This window comes from Rhinatrema bivittatum, chromosome 4, assembly GCF_901001135.1.
Source record: "Rhinatrema bivittatum chromosome 4, aRhiBiv1.1, whole genome shotgun sequence".
Taxonomy (NCBI): Eukaryota; Metazoa; Chordata; class Amphibia; order Gymnophiona; family Rhinatrematidae; genus Rhinatrema; species Rhinatrema bivittatum.
In genome coordinates this window covers 86,038,684-86,056,670 of record NC_042618.1, presented here as the reverse complement: position 1 = coordinate 86,056,670, position 17,987 = coordinate 86,038,684, and the positions used below count along the sequence as shown (strand labels likewise).

The 17,987-nt window shown below is 45.8% G+C and overlaps 1 protein-coding gene across 1 annotated transcript in view; it reads left to right on the top strand.

The window, feature by feature from the left end:
* The window catches only part of LOC115089351 (visual system homeobox 2-like), a 205,117-nt gene that overhangs the window by 153,559 nt on the left and 33,571 nt on the right, over nt 1–17,987 (top strand). Inside the window, 1 exon segment of the mRNA XM_029597440.1 lies at nt 11,252–11,432. Within this exon segment, the coding sequence (XP_029453300.1) occupies nt 11,252–11,432 (181 nt within the window).

Sequence of the window (17,987 nt, the reverse complement as noted above, 5' to 3'; positions counted from 1 at the left end):
CTTCAGTGGCGGACGAATGTGCTTGACTCCTTTCAGGAAGCGGGAAACATCTGGGTGCGTGGCAATGGTCTTGCCATCCCTCCTGGGACCGTAGCAAGACAGCGCAGCCACCTGAACCTTGATGGAGCTTAGGGAGAGACCCTTCTGAAGCCCATACTGCAGGAAATCCAGAACAATAGGGATTGTGGTCGCATGTGGATTGGTGCTTTGAGTGTCGCACCAGGCTTCAAATACTCTCCAGATCCTTATATATGTGAGTGATGTGGAAAACTTGCGAGCTCGGAGGAGTGTATCTATCACCGGCTCCGAGTAACCTCTTTTCTTCAGTCTAGCCCTCTCAATGGCCAGACCGTAAGAGAGAATTGAGCCGGATCCTCGTGGAGGATGGGACCTTGACAAAGCAGGTCCCTGAGAGGAGGTAGGGGAAGGGGCTCCCCTGCCAGTAGTCTTCTCATGTCCGCGTACCAAGGTCTTCTGGGCCAATCTGGTGCCACTAGAAGAACTAGGCCTCTGTGTCTCTGAATCTTGTGAAGCAGGGCGCCCAGCAGGGGCCACGGAGGAAAGGCGTATAGCAGAGTCTCTGGAGGCCATGGCTGAACCAGGGCGTCAATCCCGTGAGAGAACGGATCTCGCTTGCGGCTGAAGTATCTGGGTACTTGAGCATTGGACCTGTCCGCTAACAGGTCCATGTCCGGAATCCCCCACTGATCCACGATCTGGAAGGCTGTGGGGGACAGCTGCCACTCTCCCGGATTTAGGCTTTCCCTGCTGAGGAAGTCTGCCGCTGTGTTGTCCCTTCCGGCAATGTGGACGGTGGAGATGTCCTGGAGATTCGCCTCTGCCCAAGCCATCAGCGGGGCTATCTCTAGGGACACTTGTTGGCTTCTGGTTCCACCCTGTCGGTTGATGTATGCCACCGTGGTGGCGTTGTCGGACATCACTCTGACTGCTCTGTTCTTCAATCTGTGAGCAAATCGCAGGCAGGCTAATCGGACTGCCCGTGCCTCTAGACGGTTGATGTTCCATCCCGACTCCACTCTGTTCCACCGCCCTTGGGCGGTGAGCTCTTCGCAGTGTGCTCCCCATCCGCTCAGGCTGGCATCTGTGGTGAGCAGGGTCCACGTGGGGGAGGACATCTTCGACCCCCTGCTCGTGTGGTCGGACTGTAACCACCACCGTAGCTGGGTCCGCACTCTGGCGGGTAGAGATAGATGTACGGTGTAATTCTGTACACGTGGGCTCCACCGAGAGAGGAGGGAGTGTTGTAATGGTCTCATATGGGCCCTTGCCCATGGTACCACTTCCAGGGTGGATGCCATGAGACCGAGAACCTGCAGGTAATCCCAGGCTATGGGCCGGCTGGCTCCCATCAGGGACCGTAGACGGGTCTGGAGCTTTAACCTTCTCTTGGTGGTTAGGCTGACTTTGTCTGCCTGGGTGTCGAACCGGACTCCCAGGTATTCCAGTGATTGGGAAGGCTGTAGGCAACTCTTGCTTAGGTTGACTACCCATCCCAGGCTTTCCAGAAGGGCGATCACTCTGTCGGTTGCCGATGGCTCTCTTCTCGTGATTTCGCTCTGATCAGCCAATCGTCTAGGTAGGGATGGACAAGGATACCTTCCCGTCTGAGCGCCGCTGCTACTGCTACGATCACCTTGGTGAAGGTCCGCGGCGCCGTGGCTAACCCGAAGGGCAAAGCCCGGAATTGGAAGTGTTGTCCCAGAACCTTGAAGCGTAGGTAGCGCTGGTGATCCCGATGGATCGGGATATGCAGGTAGGCTTCTGAAAAGTCTAAGGCCGTGAGGAATTCCCTTGGCTGTACTGCGGTCTTAACTGAGCGCAGAGTTTCCATGCGAAACCGTGGGACTCTTAAGTATCGGTTGACCGACTTGAGGTCCAATACGGGCCGGAAAGTGCCCTCTTTCTTGGGTACCATGAAATAAATGGAACAGTGCCCAGAATCCATTTCCCATGCAGGTACTGGGATTATGGCTTTCAAGGACAGGAGCCTCGCCAGGGTAGCTTCCAGTGCTGTTTTCTTGTGGCTTGGACATGGAGATTCCACAAACGTGTCCGGAGGGATGTGATGGAAGTCCAGATAATACCCCTCTCGGATGATGGCGAGGACCCACTGGTCTGACGTAATCTCGACCCATCTGGGGTAGAAGATGGTTAACCTGCCCCCTATGGCTTCGACCCCCGGATGGATCGGCTGATTCTCATTGTGGGGTGCGGCCGGGACCCGAACCGGCTCCCCTCTTCTCCCCTCCCCGCTGCTTGGTCCGAAAGGACTGGTTCCTGGCCTGAGGACGAGGTGCCTGGTAGCGACTTCTATAGGGAGTGAAGCGTTGGGAGCTTCTACCTCTGGAGGGCCTCGGAAAGGTGCGCTGGTTCCTCTTGGACCTGTCTTCCGGCAGTCGAGGTACTGGAGAGGCACCCCATGTGCTGGCCAGTTTATCTAGGTCACTGCCAAACAGAAGAGACCCCTTGAACGGCATTCTAGTGAGACGTGTCTTAGAAGGGGCGTCGGCTGACCAGTTCCGTATCCAGAGCTGCCTCCTGGCTGCTACTGAGGATGAGACCCCCTTGGCTGTCGTATGGACTAGGTCGGAGGTGGCATCCGTAAGGAACGAGAGAGCTGACTCCATGTCCGCTGCCGGAGCATTGTTCCTGACCTGTGACAAACAGGAACGCGTTACCACTGTGCAGCAGGTTGCAATCCTCAGAGACAGAGCTGCTACCTCAAAGGTCTGTTTCAGGATGGCGTCCAGGCGTCGGTCATGAGGCTCCTTGAGGGCCGCCCCGCCCCCCCTCCACTGGAATGGTAGTGCGCTTGACCACAGCGCTGACCAAGGCGTCCACCTTAGGGCCCGCCAGCATGTCCTTGATTGCCGGGTCCAGGGGGTACATGCCGGACAGGGCCCGACCCCCTTTGAATAAGGCCTCCGGCGCATTCCACTCCAGATCGATCAGCTGTTGCGCCGCTTGCAGGAAGGGAAAATGGCGGGCTGTGGGACGAAGACCCTCCAGAAGGGGGTTCTGCGTAGATGCCTCCATAGTACTGGGGCCTGGAATTGCCTGAGAAATTTGTAAGTAGAAAGTAGATTTGGAAAACACGCTCAGCGAGCGTGCAGGAGCTCCAAACTGCTTTGGAGACAGAAATTACTGAGTTGCTTCACTTCCTGTGGGGGTATATGTACCCCGTGCTGACGTCAGATCCGTCTCCAACTGCTAGCACGAGCACACTATACCCCACTTGTTCTGAGTCCATCTGGCTACACACTAGGAAATGAAATTTCAAATCTATTAGTAAAAATTTGTAACCTATCATTAAAATCATCCATTGTACCTGAACACTGGAGGGTGGCTAATGTAACCCCAATATTTAAAAAGGGCTCCAGGGGCGATCCGGGAAACTACAGACCGGTTAGCCTGACTTCAGTGCCAGGAAAAATAGTGGAAAGTGTTCTAAACATCAAAATCACAGAACATATAGAAAGACATGGTTTAATGGAACAAAGTCAGCATGGCTTTACCCAGGGCAAGTCTTGCCTCACAAATCTGCTTCACTTTTTTGAAGGAGTTAATAAACATGTGGATAAAGGTGAACCGGTAGATATAGTATACTTGGATTTTCAGAAGGCGTTTGACAAAGTTCCTCATGAGAGGCTTCTAGGAAAAGTAAAAAGTCATGGGATAGGTGGCGATGTCCTTTCGTGGATTGCAAACTGGCTAAAAGACAGGAAACAGAGTAGGATTAAATGGGCAATTTTCTCAGTGGAAGGGAGTGGACAGTGGAGTGCCTCAGGGATCTGTATTGGGACCCTTACTTTTCAGTATATTTATAAATGATCTGGAAAGAAATGCGACGAGTGAGATAATCAAATTTACAGATGATACAAAATTGTTCAGAGTAGTTAAATCACAAGCAGATTGTGATAAATTGCAGGAAGACCTTGTGAGACTGGAAAATTGGGCATCCAAATGGCAGATGAAATTTAATGTGGATAAGTGCAAGGTGATGCATATAGGGAAAAATAACCCATGCTATAGTTACACAATCGGGCCGATACAGTACTCACTGTTAACCCGCCACTGGACGCGCATTTTCGACGCACTAGCGTTACCCCTTATTCAGTAAGGGGCTGAAAACGTGCGTCCAATCCCCCTAACCTAATAGTGCCCGCAACATGCAAATGCATGTTGATGGCCCTATTAGGTATTCCCGCGCGATTCAGAAAACAAAATGTGCAGCCAAGCCGCACATTTTGCTTTCAGAAATTAGCGTCTACCCAAAGGTAGGCACTAATTTCTTCGGGCACCGGGAAAGTGCACAGAAAAGCAGTAAAAACTGCTTTTCTGTGCACCCTCCGACTTAATATCATGGCGATATTAAGTTGGAGGTCCCGAAGGGAAAAAAAAAAAATTTAAAGTCGGCCCGTGGCTGTCAGGTCGAAAACCGGACGCTCAATTTTGCCGGCGTTCGGTTTCTGAGCCCATGGCTTTCAGCGGGCAAAATTGAGTGTAGGCTGTCAAACCCGCTGACAGCCGCCGCTCCAGTCCAAAAGGAGGCGCAAGGGACGCGCTAGTGCCCCTAGCGCCTCCTTTTGTCTGTTTCTACTGCCGGGCCTCATTTAAATAGAGAATCGCGCACACAGGACAGTGGCCTGTGCGCGCGCCGGGAGAGCGGGCGTTCACCCGCTCTCCAGCGGAGTTTACTTTATCGGCCCGAATGTTAGCTTCCATATTAGGTGCTACAACCCAAGAAAGAGACTTCTAGGCGTCATAGTGGAGAACACATTGAAATCGTCGGCTCAGTGTGCTGCAGCAGTCAAAGAAGCAAACAGAATGTTGGGAATTATTGGGAAGGGAATGGTTAATAAACAGAAAATGTCATAATTCCTCTGTATCGCTCCATGGTGAGACCGCACCTTGAATACTGTGTACAATTCTGGTCGCCGCATCTCAAAAAAGATATAATTGCAATGGAGAAGGTACAGAGAAGGGCAACCAAAATGATAAAGGGGACGGAACAGCTCCCCTATGAGGAAAGGTTAATGAGGTTAGGGCTGTTCAGCTTGGAGAAGAGACGGCTGAGGGGGGATATGATAGAGGTGTTTAAAATCATGAGAGGTCTAGAACAGGTAGATGGGAATCTGTTATTTAATCTTTCAGATTATAGAAAGACTAGGGGGCACTCCATGACTTAGACAATAGACTTAGTTTTTGGGTACTTGCCAGGTTCTTATGGCCTGGATTGGCCACTGTTGGAAACAGGATGCTGGGCTTGATGGACCCTTGGTCTGACCCAGTATGGCATGTTCTTATGTTCTTATGAAGTTAGCATGTGGCACATTTAAAACTAATCGGAGAAAGTTCTTTTTCACTCAACGCACAATTAAACTCTGGAATTTGTTGCCAGAGGATGTGGTTAGTGCAGTTGGTGTAGCGGTGTTTAAAAAAGGATTGGATAAGTTCTTGGAGGAGAAGTCCATTACCTGCTATTAATTAAGTTTACTTAGAAAATTGTCACTGCTATTACTAGCAACAGTAAGAATAAAAGAACATAAGAAATTGACATGCTAGGTCAGACCAAGGGTCCATCAAGCCCAGCATCCTGTTTCCAACAGAGGCCAAACCAGGCTACAAGGATCTGGCAATTACCCAGAAGATCCCATGCTACTGATGCAATTAATAGCAGTTGCTATTCCCTAAGTAAGCTTGATTAATAGTAGTTAATGGACTTCTCCTCCAAGAACTTATCCAAACCTTTTTTTAACCCAGCTACACTAACTGCACTAACCACATCCCCTAGCAACAAATTCCAGAGTTTAATTGTGCATTGAGTGAAAAATAAGTTTCTCCGATTAGTCTTAAATGTGCTACTTGCTAACTTCATGGAATGCCCCCTAGTCCTTCTATTATCTGAAAGTGTAAATAACCGAGTCACATCTCCTCATTCAAGACCTCTCATGATCTTAAAGACCTCTCTCATATCCCTCCTCAGCTGGAATAGACTTAGTTTTTGGTTACTTGCCAGGTTCTTATGGCCTGGATTGGGCACTGTTGGAAGCAGGATGCTGGGCTTGATGGACCCTTGGTCTGACCAGGTATGGCATGTTCTTAATTGATATGCAGTAACTTAGTACATGACAGCAGATAACATATATAGTGCACACTATAGTGCAGTAACATAGTACATATTTCATTTATTTAGACATTTTCTATACCATATTTCCATGTCTAGATCACAACGGTTTACAAAGTAACATTCATAATTATAACTCAACAAAAACATACAGGCTGATACAATACAGATGCGCTAAAGATTTTCTTAGATGCACGATACAGTATTCAAATAAGACACAAATGAAAATGATGCCAAAAAAGCGCATGGAAGTCAAAAAAAGTGTCCACAGCACTACTGTATCAGACGTCTATAGAGTATCTCTCGTGTGCTGGAGAATGCGTTGAACTTCTGTCAAAAGGGCATACATGTCAATTGTAATTATGACAAATAACAACAAATAATAGTAAACAAGAGTTTCCAATTTATCCTTTTCCAATTTTTCATTGATGATTCCTAACATGTCATTGCTCCCCCACCGTGACGTCAAGTGGTGCGTGATAGTCCTGCCTCGGAGGTAGGTATATAAATCGCTGTCCTTTTCTATTCAGTTCGGGTCAGTATTATAGAAGTTGGCTTGAACTGGTGCTTTTCATATTAGAGCAATTGGAAGATCAGCATTGGTAACCCTTTACTTTGAACAGGTAAGAGATGCAGTTATGGACGCCCGGAGCCATGAACATCCTGGATAGAAGCGGGAACGCCCATGCTCGGTGGCCCCGCTATTCATGTGCCTTTTTTCTTTGTTGTGACCATAAACTGCATGTACCAGTGACTCTTAACACTAGCCATGTGGCCAGTATTGCTTTCATTAATTCCATTTCTTCTGTTTTATTTCATTCAGACATCAGTTGCCATGGCAGCAAAACGTACCATGTCACAGGTGGAGACAGAGGCTGGAGATCTGCAAGAGTAGGCAGGCACTAGCTGTAGAACAATCCTCCAAGAAGCGAAACCGTGATGCTCACTTTACGGACGCCGAGAAGGAGCTACTGTGCTGCGCTGTCTGTGAGAACTACTAAGTTCTCTTCAAATCAAAGGTTTCTTGCTCTACGAAGAAATGGATTTGGGAGAGGATTGCGCTGGATGTTAGCTTCCTGTCTGTTATGCCCAGGGAGGTCATTCTGGTCCAGCAGTGGTGGCGCAACACTAGAAGGGAGGTTAAACAAAAGGCTGCCAAAATCGAGGCGGCAGCAATGGGGACCAGCGGAGAACCACCATGCAAGGAGCTTGTTCTGAGTTCTTTGCGGCCAAAGGTTGTGGCCGGTGTGGCTGCACTGTAGCAAGTGAAGCTATACATTTGGTGCCATCTTGTTTGCATTGCATGTTTTTCTTTAGGGCTCTTTGGAGGGCAACAGTTGAGATCTGGAACTTCAACTTGTCTTTCTCCATTTTTCTCCACAGATGGAGTCAATGAGGCAGATGACGCAGAGGAAGAAAATGAATCCATTTCCATGCTGGAATTTGTTTTCCCAAAGTTCAATGAGGACTCCCCCAGTGAACAAGTATAGGCTGGTGATAGGGGTGTGCATTCGTTTTGAACTTAAATGGAAAACGCAACTTATTTTTTTTAACTTAAAAAAAAGATGAGGCTTAAACGATCGGATTTCCAACTTATTCAACACAGCTATGTTGAATACGTTGGAAATCGCGATTGTTGATCTAAATAAAAATTTAAACCCCTCACCCTCCTTAATCCCCCCCCCAAGACTTACCAAAGCTGGCCAAAAGTTCCGTGAGGGTCCGGGAGCGGACGCATGGGGAATCACATGACGTCCGCCTCACGTCGGAGTGACGCGGCGTCACGTGATTCCCCACGTCGGCGCCGCGTCACTCTGACGTGGCGCCGACGTCACGTGCTCCTTGCAAAGGAGTTCAGGAATGGCGTCCTGACCCCGCTTGACCACCAGGGAGTTGTGGTAAGTCTTGGGGGGGGGATTAAGGCGGGTGAGGGGTTTAAATTTTTATTTGCACATATGGACATAGACTCAACTTAAGGAATTCTCCATATGTCCATATTGACCGCAAATGGGACCCCCTTTCGACTTATGGACTTATGAACTTAAACTTTTGGTCTGCACATCCCTAGCTGGTGATACCCAGGGCCTTGTCACACTTAACCTGGTCGAAGTCACATCTCGAACCAAGAGACATGAGACATCTGCGGTACTATTCCCAGTTGAGACATCTGCGGCACTAGACCAGGATCAGGCATCAGTGGCACGTGACCTGGAAGAGGCATTATTTGGTATTGATAGGCTAAGCAAGCAGTTCATGTCCAAAATAATGTCACGACAGGACCAACACAATGAGTTAATGCTCCAGGAACTCAAGCAAATACGCACCGAGATCACAGGGGCAGTGGCTGTACATTCCAGGTTGACGAACGAACTGATCAGCGCCATCTGAGATGTAGCCACTGCTTTGCGGTCTTGGAACCACCCATGACTACTGGTGAAATAAAAGTATTTTATCTATGAAAGCAATTAATTCTGTTTCTTATTTATGAGCTCTTGTTTTGATAAAGGTGGGGACCCTGGGCCTAAACTATTCAAGGTAATTACTCACCGATATAAAATAAAACATGATTTGTAACCCAAGCAAATGTGAAACATATCAGATCCTATGTCGTCCTTGCCATCTCCCTCCCCTCTTCAACTATCTGTCATGTCTCTCCCCTTGTATCATCTTCCTTTGAGACACCCCCCATACCCACCACTACCACTTACAGCTTCTGTAACATCATACAATTAAATCCAACCTCCCTCGAATGCTGTGTACAGAGGACAATGACCAAAAGTTTTATACAAATTATTATTATTCCTATATAAAAATATATAAACAATCAAAATACAAAAATAAAATATTTATATTAAAAAAAATATTACAATTGGAGGCAGGGATGGGGAAGGGAAAGGGCCATGGTGGCCAAGAAAGAGCATCGTCACTGACAACGAGGAGACAGTGGCCGGCTTCGTGGAGCCTGGGACATGACCAGCAGTGTTTGAGCTGCTGCCATGGATTGCAGCAGCTCAATAATTTCCTGCTGGCCACACCACATGACCTGCAAGATGGCCACCATCTGCAATGCCAGGCCTTCCATGACATCCAGACCACGGTTCAACCGCACCTGGAGAGCCAGCACAGCATCCAGGCGTGCCTCCATGGGAGAGAGCCTGCCCTGCTCCCATGGCCCTTCCCCGGATGTTGCGCTGGCCTCGAGGAACCGGTAACCCGTTCTTGGTGCCACGAGAATGAGGCCTAGGTCATCCTCGCATCAATACCAACTGGATTCTGAAAACTTCCGGTAGCAAAAAAATGTAAAGCACCCAGAAGTTTTGTCAACCCAGGCACAGCATGGTGGCAATTGGCCACAGGGTCAAAGTCACTGTGCAGGTCTTCCTATAGGGCCAGAATTGCCCATGAGCTGAGCGGGTACCTTCGCACCACATCTTGCTCGGGCAACCCAAAGAGAGTTGTCAGTGGGTGAAAGGTACATTGCTGACGGTCCATGGATGGCTCTGGCCTGTACCAGTGTCTGTATCAAAAACAAAAGAACATAAAAACATAAAACATACCATTCAGAGTTCACCAAGAATAGCCTGCACAATTTTTTTTGGACGTCCATGCACTGCCCTTTCTCTCATGGACATCCGCAAAGGCAAGACCCCGCACGTTGCTGGCGCTTGAACGTCCAAATAGGCCAAAACCGACACCTTGGAAAAGTGTTTGTTTCGGCCATTTTCAACTGGATAAAGATGTCCAGAATTGGCGTTGAATGGATGTTGACATTTCTCAACAGGTAAGACGAGTGAACAAAGATGTCGGTAACGGGTTGATGACGAGAAATATACGCTTTCCTTATGGGCAACCATTTCTAACCTCCTCGGGTCTTGCTGCCAGGTTTTTTTTACATTGGGCGTTCTCAGCGATCGCTCTCCTTTGCCTAGCATTCCTTATTCTCACTTTCATACGTAATAAAAAGGCTAGCAAAGCAAAAATGTGTACAAAATCCATCTTGGATGCTATCCAATACGTCTGCCACGAATAGCGCTACCACACTAATGCCAGGGTCAGGGTAGGCGCAAAAATTCACACGTTAAAAAAGCTCGTTAGAAATGCGCTACTTTGGACTTGCATTACTGTATCAAGAGTAATAGCTAATCCAGCCATTATCATCCTATTTACATGCAGCGGGTGCAGTTGTCTACACGCCAGCTAGTGCGTGTGCTATGGATGCGCTAATACTTTTACTGTATAGGGCGCCCGAATATCATGTCTAACACGCATCTAAATTTCATCAATTGGTGCGCTACCCTCACCGTGCTTTATTGTATCAGCCTGAAAGAAAGATTGGTTACAGAGGAGGTATTCGTAGTCAAGCATTGATATTTATCGAGAGAAATTTTCTAGTACATATTAAAATTGATCTAGTACAAAGAGAGAGTATGGATAATGAAAACAAAATGTTTTGACATCTTAATCAGTACATGATGGCAGATAAAGACCAAAGGGCCCATCCAGTCTGCCTAGCATTGGTTTTATGTGCATTTATCCAAATAAAATCAAATTCCCATATGGAAGATAAACCGCAATCCTACTGTGTCCCCTTTAGAGCTGGAACGACCTCTCCAGGCTGTTTTTTTCATGCCATTCAGTAAGGCTCTAACCCTCACATTAAGAAGGTTTTCCTGCCACATTAACACTTATCTGTATATAAACACACAAGTATCATGTGCAAATGAGACTTTACCAGGCTGAAGGAAAATACTGCAGAATGCAGCCTTCTCCTACTACTTACCCAACATACAGGGAAAAATGTATCTAGCTCAGGCCAGGTGACACTTCTCTTTACTGTCTACACGGCAGCCCAAAATCCTCTGTGCTAACTCATGCAAAGTGACAGGACCTGTTAGTTCTAGGGATGCCCTCTCCCAAAATGCATCGCCCTGACACAGAGCAGTAAATGCCCTCCCTCTCAGCCCTGAGGCAGCCCCCAGTCACCCTTCCAGAAACAGGTCCTTACAGCCTGGAAGGTCAGGGCGCATGCAGCAGAGGCCCCCTTCCAGCCATCCTGCTATTACTGAGGCTCCTCTCATGTTTTCTTTCTTTTAACTCTTACAGGTCTGGTTCCAGAACCGCCGGGCCAAGTGGAGAAAGCGAGAAAAGTGCTGGGGGAGAAGCAGCGTCATGGCAGAGTACGGTCTCTATGGTGCCATGGTGCGTCATTCCATCCCGCTCCCGGAGTCCATCCTCAGATCAGCCAAGGATGGTATCATGGAGTCATGCGCCCCCTGGCTGCTGGGTAAGAAGGATCTTTCATTATAGTGATGGGAAACAAGGAAGAAGGTGTATTTATAAAGCATTTGCATACAGGTACCTGGGTTTTTGCAATTTGACCTCATCATGCCTGCACCTACTTGTTCATAACTGCAGGTGTCTTGCTCTCTTCCATATACTGTTATCATTACTGCAGATATTGTACACCTATGTCCCACTCTGTTCAACTGGAGGAATCATTATTCTGCCCTATACACTGTTACTGTGAATATTCTACCCCTGTATCCCACTCTATATTACTGCAGGTATCATCCTTCTGCCCTATAAAATGTCACTAAGTAATGTAACCACCATATTTAAAAAGGGCTCCAGGGGCGATCCGGGAAACTACAGACCGGTTAGCCTGACTTCAGTGCCAGGAAAAATAGTGGAAAGTGTTCTAAACATCAAAATCACAGAACATATAGAAAGACATGGTTTAATGGAACAAAGTCAGCATGGCTTTACCCAGGGCAAGTCTTGCCTCACAAATCTGCTTCATTTTGTTGAAGGAGTTAATAAACATGTGGATAAAGGTGAACCGGTAGATATAGTATACTTGGATTTTCAGAAGGCGTTTGACAAAGTTCCTCATGAGAGGCTTCTAGGAAAAGTAAAAAGTCATGGGATAGGTGGCAATGTCCTTTCGTGGATTGCAAACTGGCTAAAAGACAGGAAACAGAGAGTAGGATTAAATGGGCAGTTTTCTCAGTGGAAGGGAGTGGACAGTGGAGTGCCTCAGGGATCTGTATTGGGACCCTTACTGTTCAATATATTTATAAATGATCTGGAAAGAAATACGACGAGTGACATAATCAAATTTGCAGATGACAAAATTGTTCAGAGTAGTTAAATCACAAGCAGATTGTGATAAATTGCAGGAGGACCTTGTGAGACTGGAAAGACTAAAGAGGTTAGGACTTTTCAGCTTGGAGAAGAGACGGCTGAGGGGGGATATGATAGAGGTGTTTAAAATCATGAGAGGTCTAGAACGGGTAGATGTGAATCGGTTATTTATTCTTTCGGATAATAGAAAGACTAGGGGGCACTCCATGAAGTTAGCATGGGGCACATTTAAAACTAATCGGAGAAAGTTCTTTTTTACTCAGCGCACAATAAAGCTCTGGAATTTGTTGCCAGAGGATGTGGTTAGTGCAGTTAGTATAGCTGTGTTTAAAAAAGGATTGGATAAGTTCTTGGAGGAGAAGCCCATTACCTGCTATTAATTAAGTTGACATAGAAAATAGCCACTGCTATTACTACCAACAGTAACATGGGATTGACTTGGCCACTGTTGGAAGGAGGATGCTGGGCTTGATGGACCCTTGGTCTGACCCAGTATGGCATGTTCTTATGTTCTTAATCTACTCGTCTCCACCCTGCATTACTACAGGTATCATCCTTCTACCCATTACTATGAGTATTCTACCCCTAATTCCCACCCTGTATTACTGCAGGTAACATTCTTCTGCCCTAAACACTGTTGCTGTGAGTATCCTAACCCTATATCCCACCCTATATTACTGGCAGTGTCATCCTTCTGTCCTATACACTATTACATTGATTATCCTAACCCTGTCCCACACAGCATTACTGCAGATATCATCCTTCTGTCCTATACACTATTACATTGAGTATCCTAGTCCTGTCCCACAGCATTACTGCAGGTATTATCCTTCTGTCCTATACACTATTACATTGAGTATACTAACCCTGTCCCACACAGCATTACTGCAGGTATTATCCTTCTGTCCTATACACTATTACATTGAGTATCCTAGTCCTGTCCCACAGCATTACTGCAGATATCATCCTTCTGTCCTATACACTATTACATTGAGTATCCTAACCCTGTCCCACACAGCATTACTGCAGGTATCATCCTTCTGTCCTATACACTATTACATTGAGTATCCTAACCCTGTCCCACACAGCATTACTGCAGGTAGGTATTATCCTTCTGTCCTATACACTATTACATTGAGTATCCTAGTCCTGTCCCACACAGCATTACTGCAGATATCATCCTTCTGTCCTATACACTATTACATTGAGTATCCTAGTCCTGTCCCACACAGCATTACTGCAGGTATCATCCTTCTGTCCTATACACTATTACATTGAGTATCCTATCCCTATCCCACACAGCATTTCTGCAGATATCATCCTTCTGTCCTATACACTATTACATTGAGTATCCTAACCCTGTCCCACAGCATTACTGCAGAAATCATCCTTCTGTCCTATACACTATCACATTGAGTATCCTAGTCCTGTCCCACAGCATTACTGCAGATATCATCCTTCTGTCCTATACACTATTACATTGAGAATCCTACCCCATCCCACACAGCATTACTGCAGTTATTATCCTTCTGTCCTATACACTATTACTTTGAGTATCCTAACCCTATATCCCACCCTATATTACTGGCAGTTTCATCCTTCTGTCTTATACACTATTACATTGAGTATCCTAACCCTGTCCCACACAGCATTACTGCAGTTATTATCCTTCTGTTCTATACACTATCACATTGAGTATCCTAACCCTGTCCCACAGCAATACTGCAGGTATCATCCTTCTGTCCTATACACTATCACATTGAGTATCCTAACCCTGTCCCACAGCAATACTGCAGGTATCATCCTTCTGTCCTATACACTATTACATTGAGTATCCTAACCCTGTCCCACATAGCATTACTGCAGGTATTATCCTCCTGTCCTATACACTATTACATTGAGTATCCTAACCCTGTCCCACACAGCATTACTGCAGTTATTATCCTTCTGTCCTATACACTATCACATTGAGTATCCTAACCCTGTCCCACACAGCATTACTGCAGGATTTATCCTTCTGTCCTATACACTATTACATTGAGTATCCTAACCCTGTCCCACACAGCATTACTGCAGATATCATCCTTCTGTCCTATACACTATTACATTGAGTATCCTAACCCTGTCCCACACAGCATTACTGCAGGTATCATCCTTCTGTCCTATACACTATCGCATTGAGTATCCTAGTCCTGTCCCACAGCATTACTGCAGATATCATCCTTCTGTCCTATACACTATTACATTGAGTATACTAACCCTGTCCCACAGCATTACTGCAGGTATCATCCTTCTGTCCTATACACTATTACATTGATTATCCTAACCCTGTCCCACACAGCATTACTGCAGGTATCATCCTTCTGTCCTATACAGTATCACATTGAGTATCTTATCCCTATCCCACACAGCATTACTGCAGGTATCATCCTTCTGTCCTATACACTATTACATTGAGTATCCTAACCCTGTCCCACACAGCAATACTGCAGGTATTATCCTAATGTCCTATACACTATTACATTGATCATCCTAACCCTGTCCCACAGCATTACTGCAGGTATCATCCTCCTGTCCTATACACTATTACATTGAGTATCCTAACCCTGTCCCACAGCAATACTGCAGGTATCATCCCTCCTGTCCTATACACTATTACATTGATTATCCTAACCCTGTCCCACACAGCAATACTGCAGGTATCATCCTTCTGTCCTATACATAATTGAGTATCCTAGTCCTGTCCCGCACAGCATTACTGCAGATATCATCCTTCTGTCCTATACACTATCACATTGAGTATCTTATCCCTATCCCACACAGCATTACTGCAGGTATCATCCTTCTGTCCTATACACTATTACATTGAGTATCCTAACCCTGTCCCACACAGCACTACTGCAGGTATCATCCTTCTGTCCTATACACTATTACATTGAGTATCCTAACCCTGTCCCACAGCAATACTGCAGGTATCATCCCTCCTGTCCTATACACTATTACATTGATTATCCTAACCCTGTCCCACACAGCAATACTGCAGGTATCATCCCTCCTGTCCTATACACTATTACATTGAGTATCCTAACCCTGTCCCACACAGCATTACTGCAGGTATCATACTTAAAAACATAAGAAATTGCCATACTGGGTCAGACCAAGTCCATCAAGCCCAGCATCCTGTTTCCAACAGAGGCCAAACCAGGCCACAAGAATCTGGCAATTACCCGAAAACTAAGTCTATCCCATGCTACTGATGCTAGTAATAGCAGTGGCTATTTTATAGGTCATCTTGATTAATAGCAGGTAATGGACTTCTCCTCCAAGAACTTATCCAATCCTTTTTTAAACCCAACTACACTAACCACATCCCCTGGCAACAAATATCAGAGTTTAATTGTGCGTTGAGTGAAAAAGAACTTTCTCTGATTAGTTTTAAATGTGCCACATGCTAACTTCATGGAGTGCCCCCCTATACCTTCTCTTTTATGAAAGTGTAAATAACCGATTCATATTTATCCGTTCTAGACCTCTCATGATTTTAAACACCTCTATCATATCCCCCCTCAGCCGTCTCTTCTCCAAGCTGAAAAGTCCTAACCTCTTCAGTCTTTCCTCATAGGGGAGCTGTTCCATTCCCCTTATCATTTTGATAGCCCTTCTCTGTACCTTCTCCATTGCAATTATATCTTTTTTGAGATGCGGTGACCAGAATTGTACACAGTATTCAAGGTGCGGTCTCACCATGGAGCGATACAGAGGCATTATGACATTTTCCGTTCTATTAACCATTCCCTTTCTAATAATTCCTAACATTGTTTGCTTTTTTGACTGCTGCAGCATACTGAGCCGATGTTTTTAAAGTATTATCCACTATGACGCCTAGATCTTCTTCCTGGGTGGTAGCTCCTAATATGGAACCTAACATCGTGTAACTACAGCAAGGGTTATTTTTCCCTGTATGGATCACTTTGCACTTGCAACAAACACAAGGAGCTGAATCGGTAAAAAAGGACTTTATTGAATCTTGCCCGACTCTGGCCGAGTTTCGCTCAACGAGCTGCCTCAGGGGCTTAGGAGCCACTTGAATTGGCACAGATTAACATGAATCTCTCATTTGTCACAGTTAGAGAAACATTCATCAGCAAAAAGATCTTTGTACCATTTTGTGGTTGAGCAGCGAGTAGCGAGTCGCTGTTAAAAGTGGTTGAAAAAAAAGTGGCTGATTCAAAACAAGTCCAATAGTTATTTTTTGCTGATGAATGTTTCTCTGTGACAAATGAGAGATTCATGTTAATCTGTGCCAATTCAAGTGGCTCCTAAGCCCCTGAGGCAGCTCGTTGAGCGAAACTCGGCCAGAGTCGGGCAAGATTCAATAAAGTCCTTTTTTACCGATTCAACTCCTTGTGTTTGTTGCTATCAGCCATCTTGGATTGGCTACCGGTTTGTTTTCTTGGACTGTCACCTTGCACTTGTCCACATTAAATTTCATCTGCCATTTGGATGCCCAATCTTCCAGTCTCACAAGGTCCTCCTGTAATGTATCACAATCTGCTTGTGATTTAACTACTCTGAACAATTTTGTAACATCTGCAAATTTTATTACCTCACTCATCGTATTCCTTTCCAGATCATTTATAAATATATTGAAAAATACCGGTCCAAGTACAGATCCCTGAGGCACTCCACTGTTTACCCTTTTCCACTGAGAAAATTGTCCATTTAATCCACTCTCTGTTTCCTGTCTTTTAACCAGTTTGTAATCCACAAAAGGACATCGCCACCTATCCCATGACTTTTTAGTTTTCTTAGAAGCCTCTCATGAAGAACTTTGTCAAATGCCTTCTGAAAATCCAAATACACTACATCTACCGGTTCACCTTTATCCACATGTTTATTAACCTCTTCAAATAAAGTGAAGCAGATTTGTTAGGCAAGACTTCCCTTGGGTAAATCCATGTTGACTGTGTTCCATTAAACCATGTCTTTCTATATGCTCTACGATTTTGATCTTGAGAATAGTTTCCACTATTTTTCCCAGCACTGAAGTCAGGCTCACTGGTCTATTGTTTCCCGGATCGCCCCTGGAGCCCTTTTTAAATATTGGGGTTACATTAGCCACCCTCTAGTCTTCAGGTACAATGGATGACTTTAATGATAGGTTACAAATTTTAACTAATAGATCTACAATTTCATTTTTTAGTTTCTTCAGAACCCTGGGGTGCATACCATCCGGTCCAGGTGATTTGCTACTCTTTACAGTTTGTCAATCTGACCTACTGCATCTTCCAGGTTCACAGTAATTTCGTTCAGTTCTTTATGCTTCCATGCATTCTGCTCCATAGCACACGCACAAGCTGAATCCAGGGGAGAGGAAGAAGAGGGAGCCCATTCAGCCACTCCTGCTGCTGTGCCGGCCTTGCAAATGTATTCAGTATTTGCTGGGCTGATAAGTCCTCTATGTTAAGCTCACATTGATTGAGATCAAAGTAGCAGCACCGCAAATTTTCAATACATTCGCAAGGCTGGCAGACCAGGAGGAGCAGCCAAATGGGCTCCTGCCACTGAGTCCTGCTGTTCTGTGCCATCAAAGAGAAAAATATTAAGGCGCCAGAGGTGCTGCTGGGGTAACTCATCCCACTGGAGGCCAAAGAAAAGAAGAGATGAGAAAAGCCACTGCCGGCCACCAACAGTT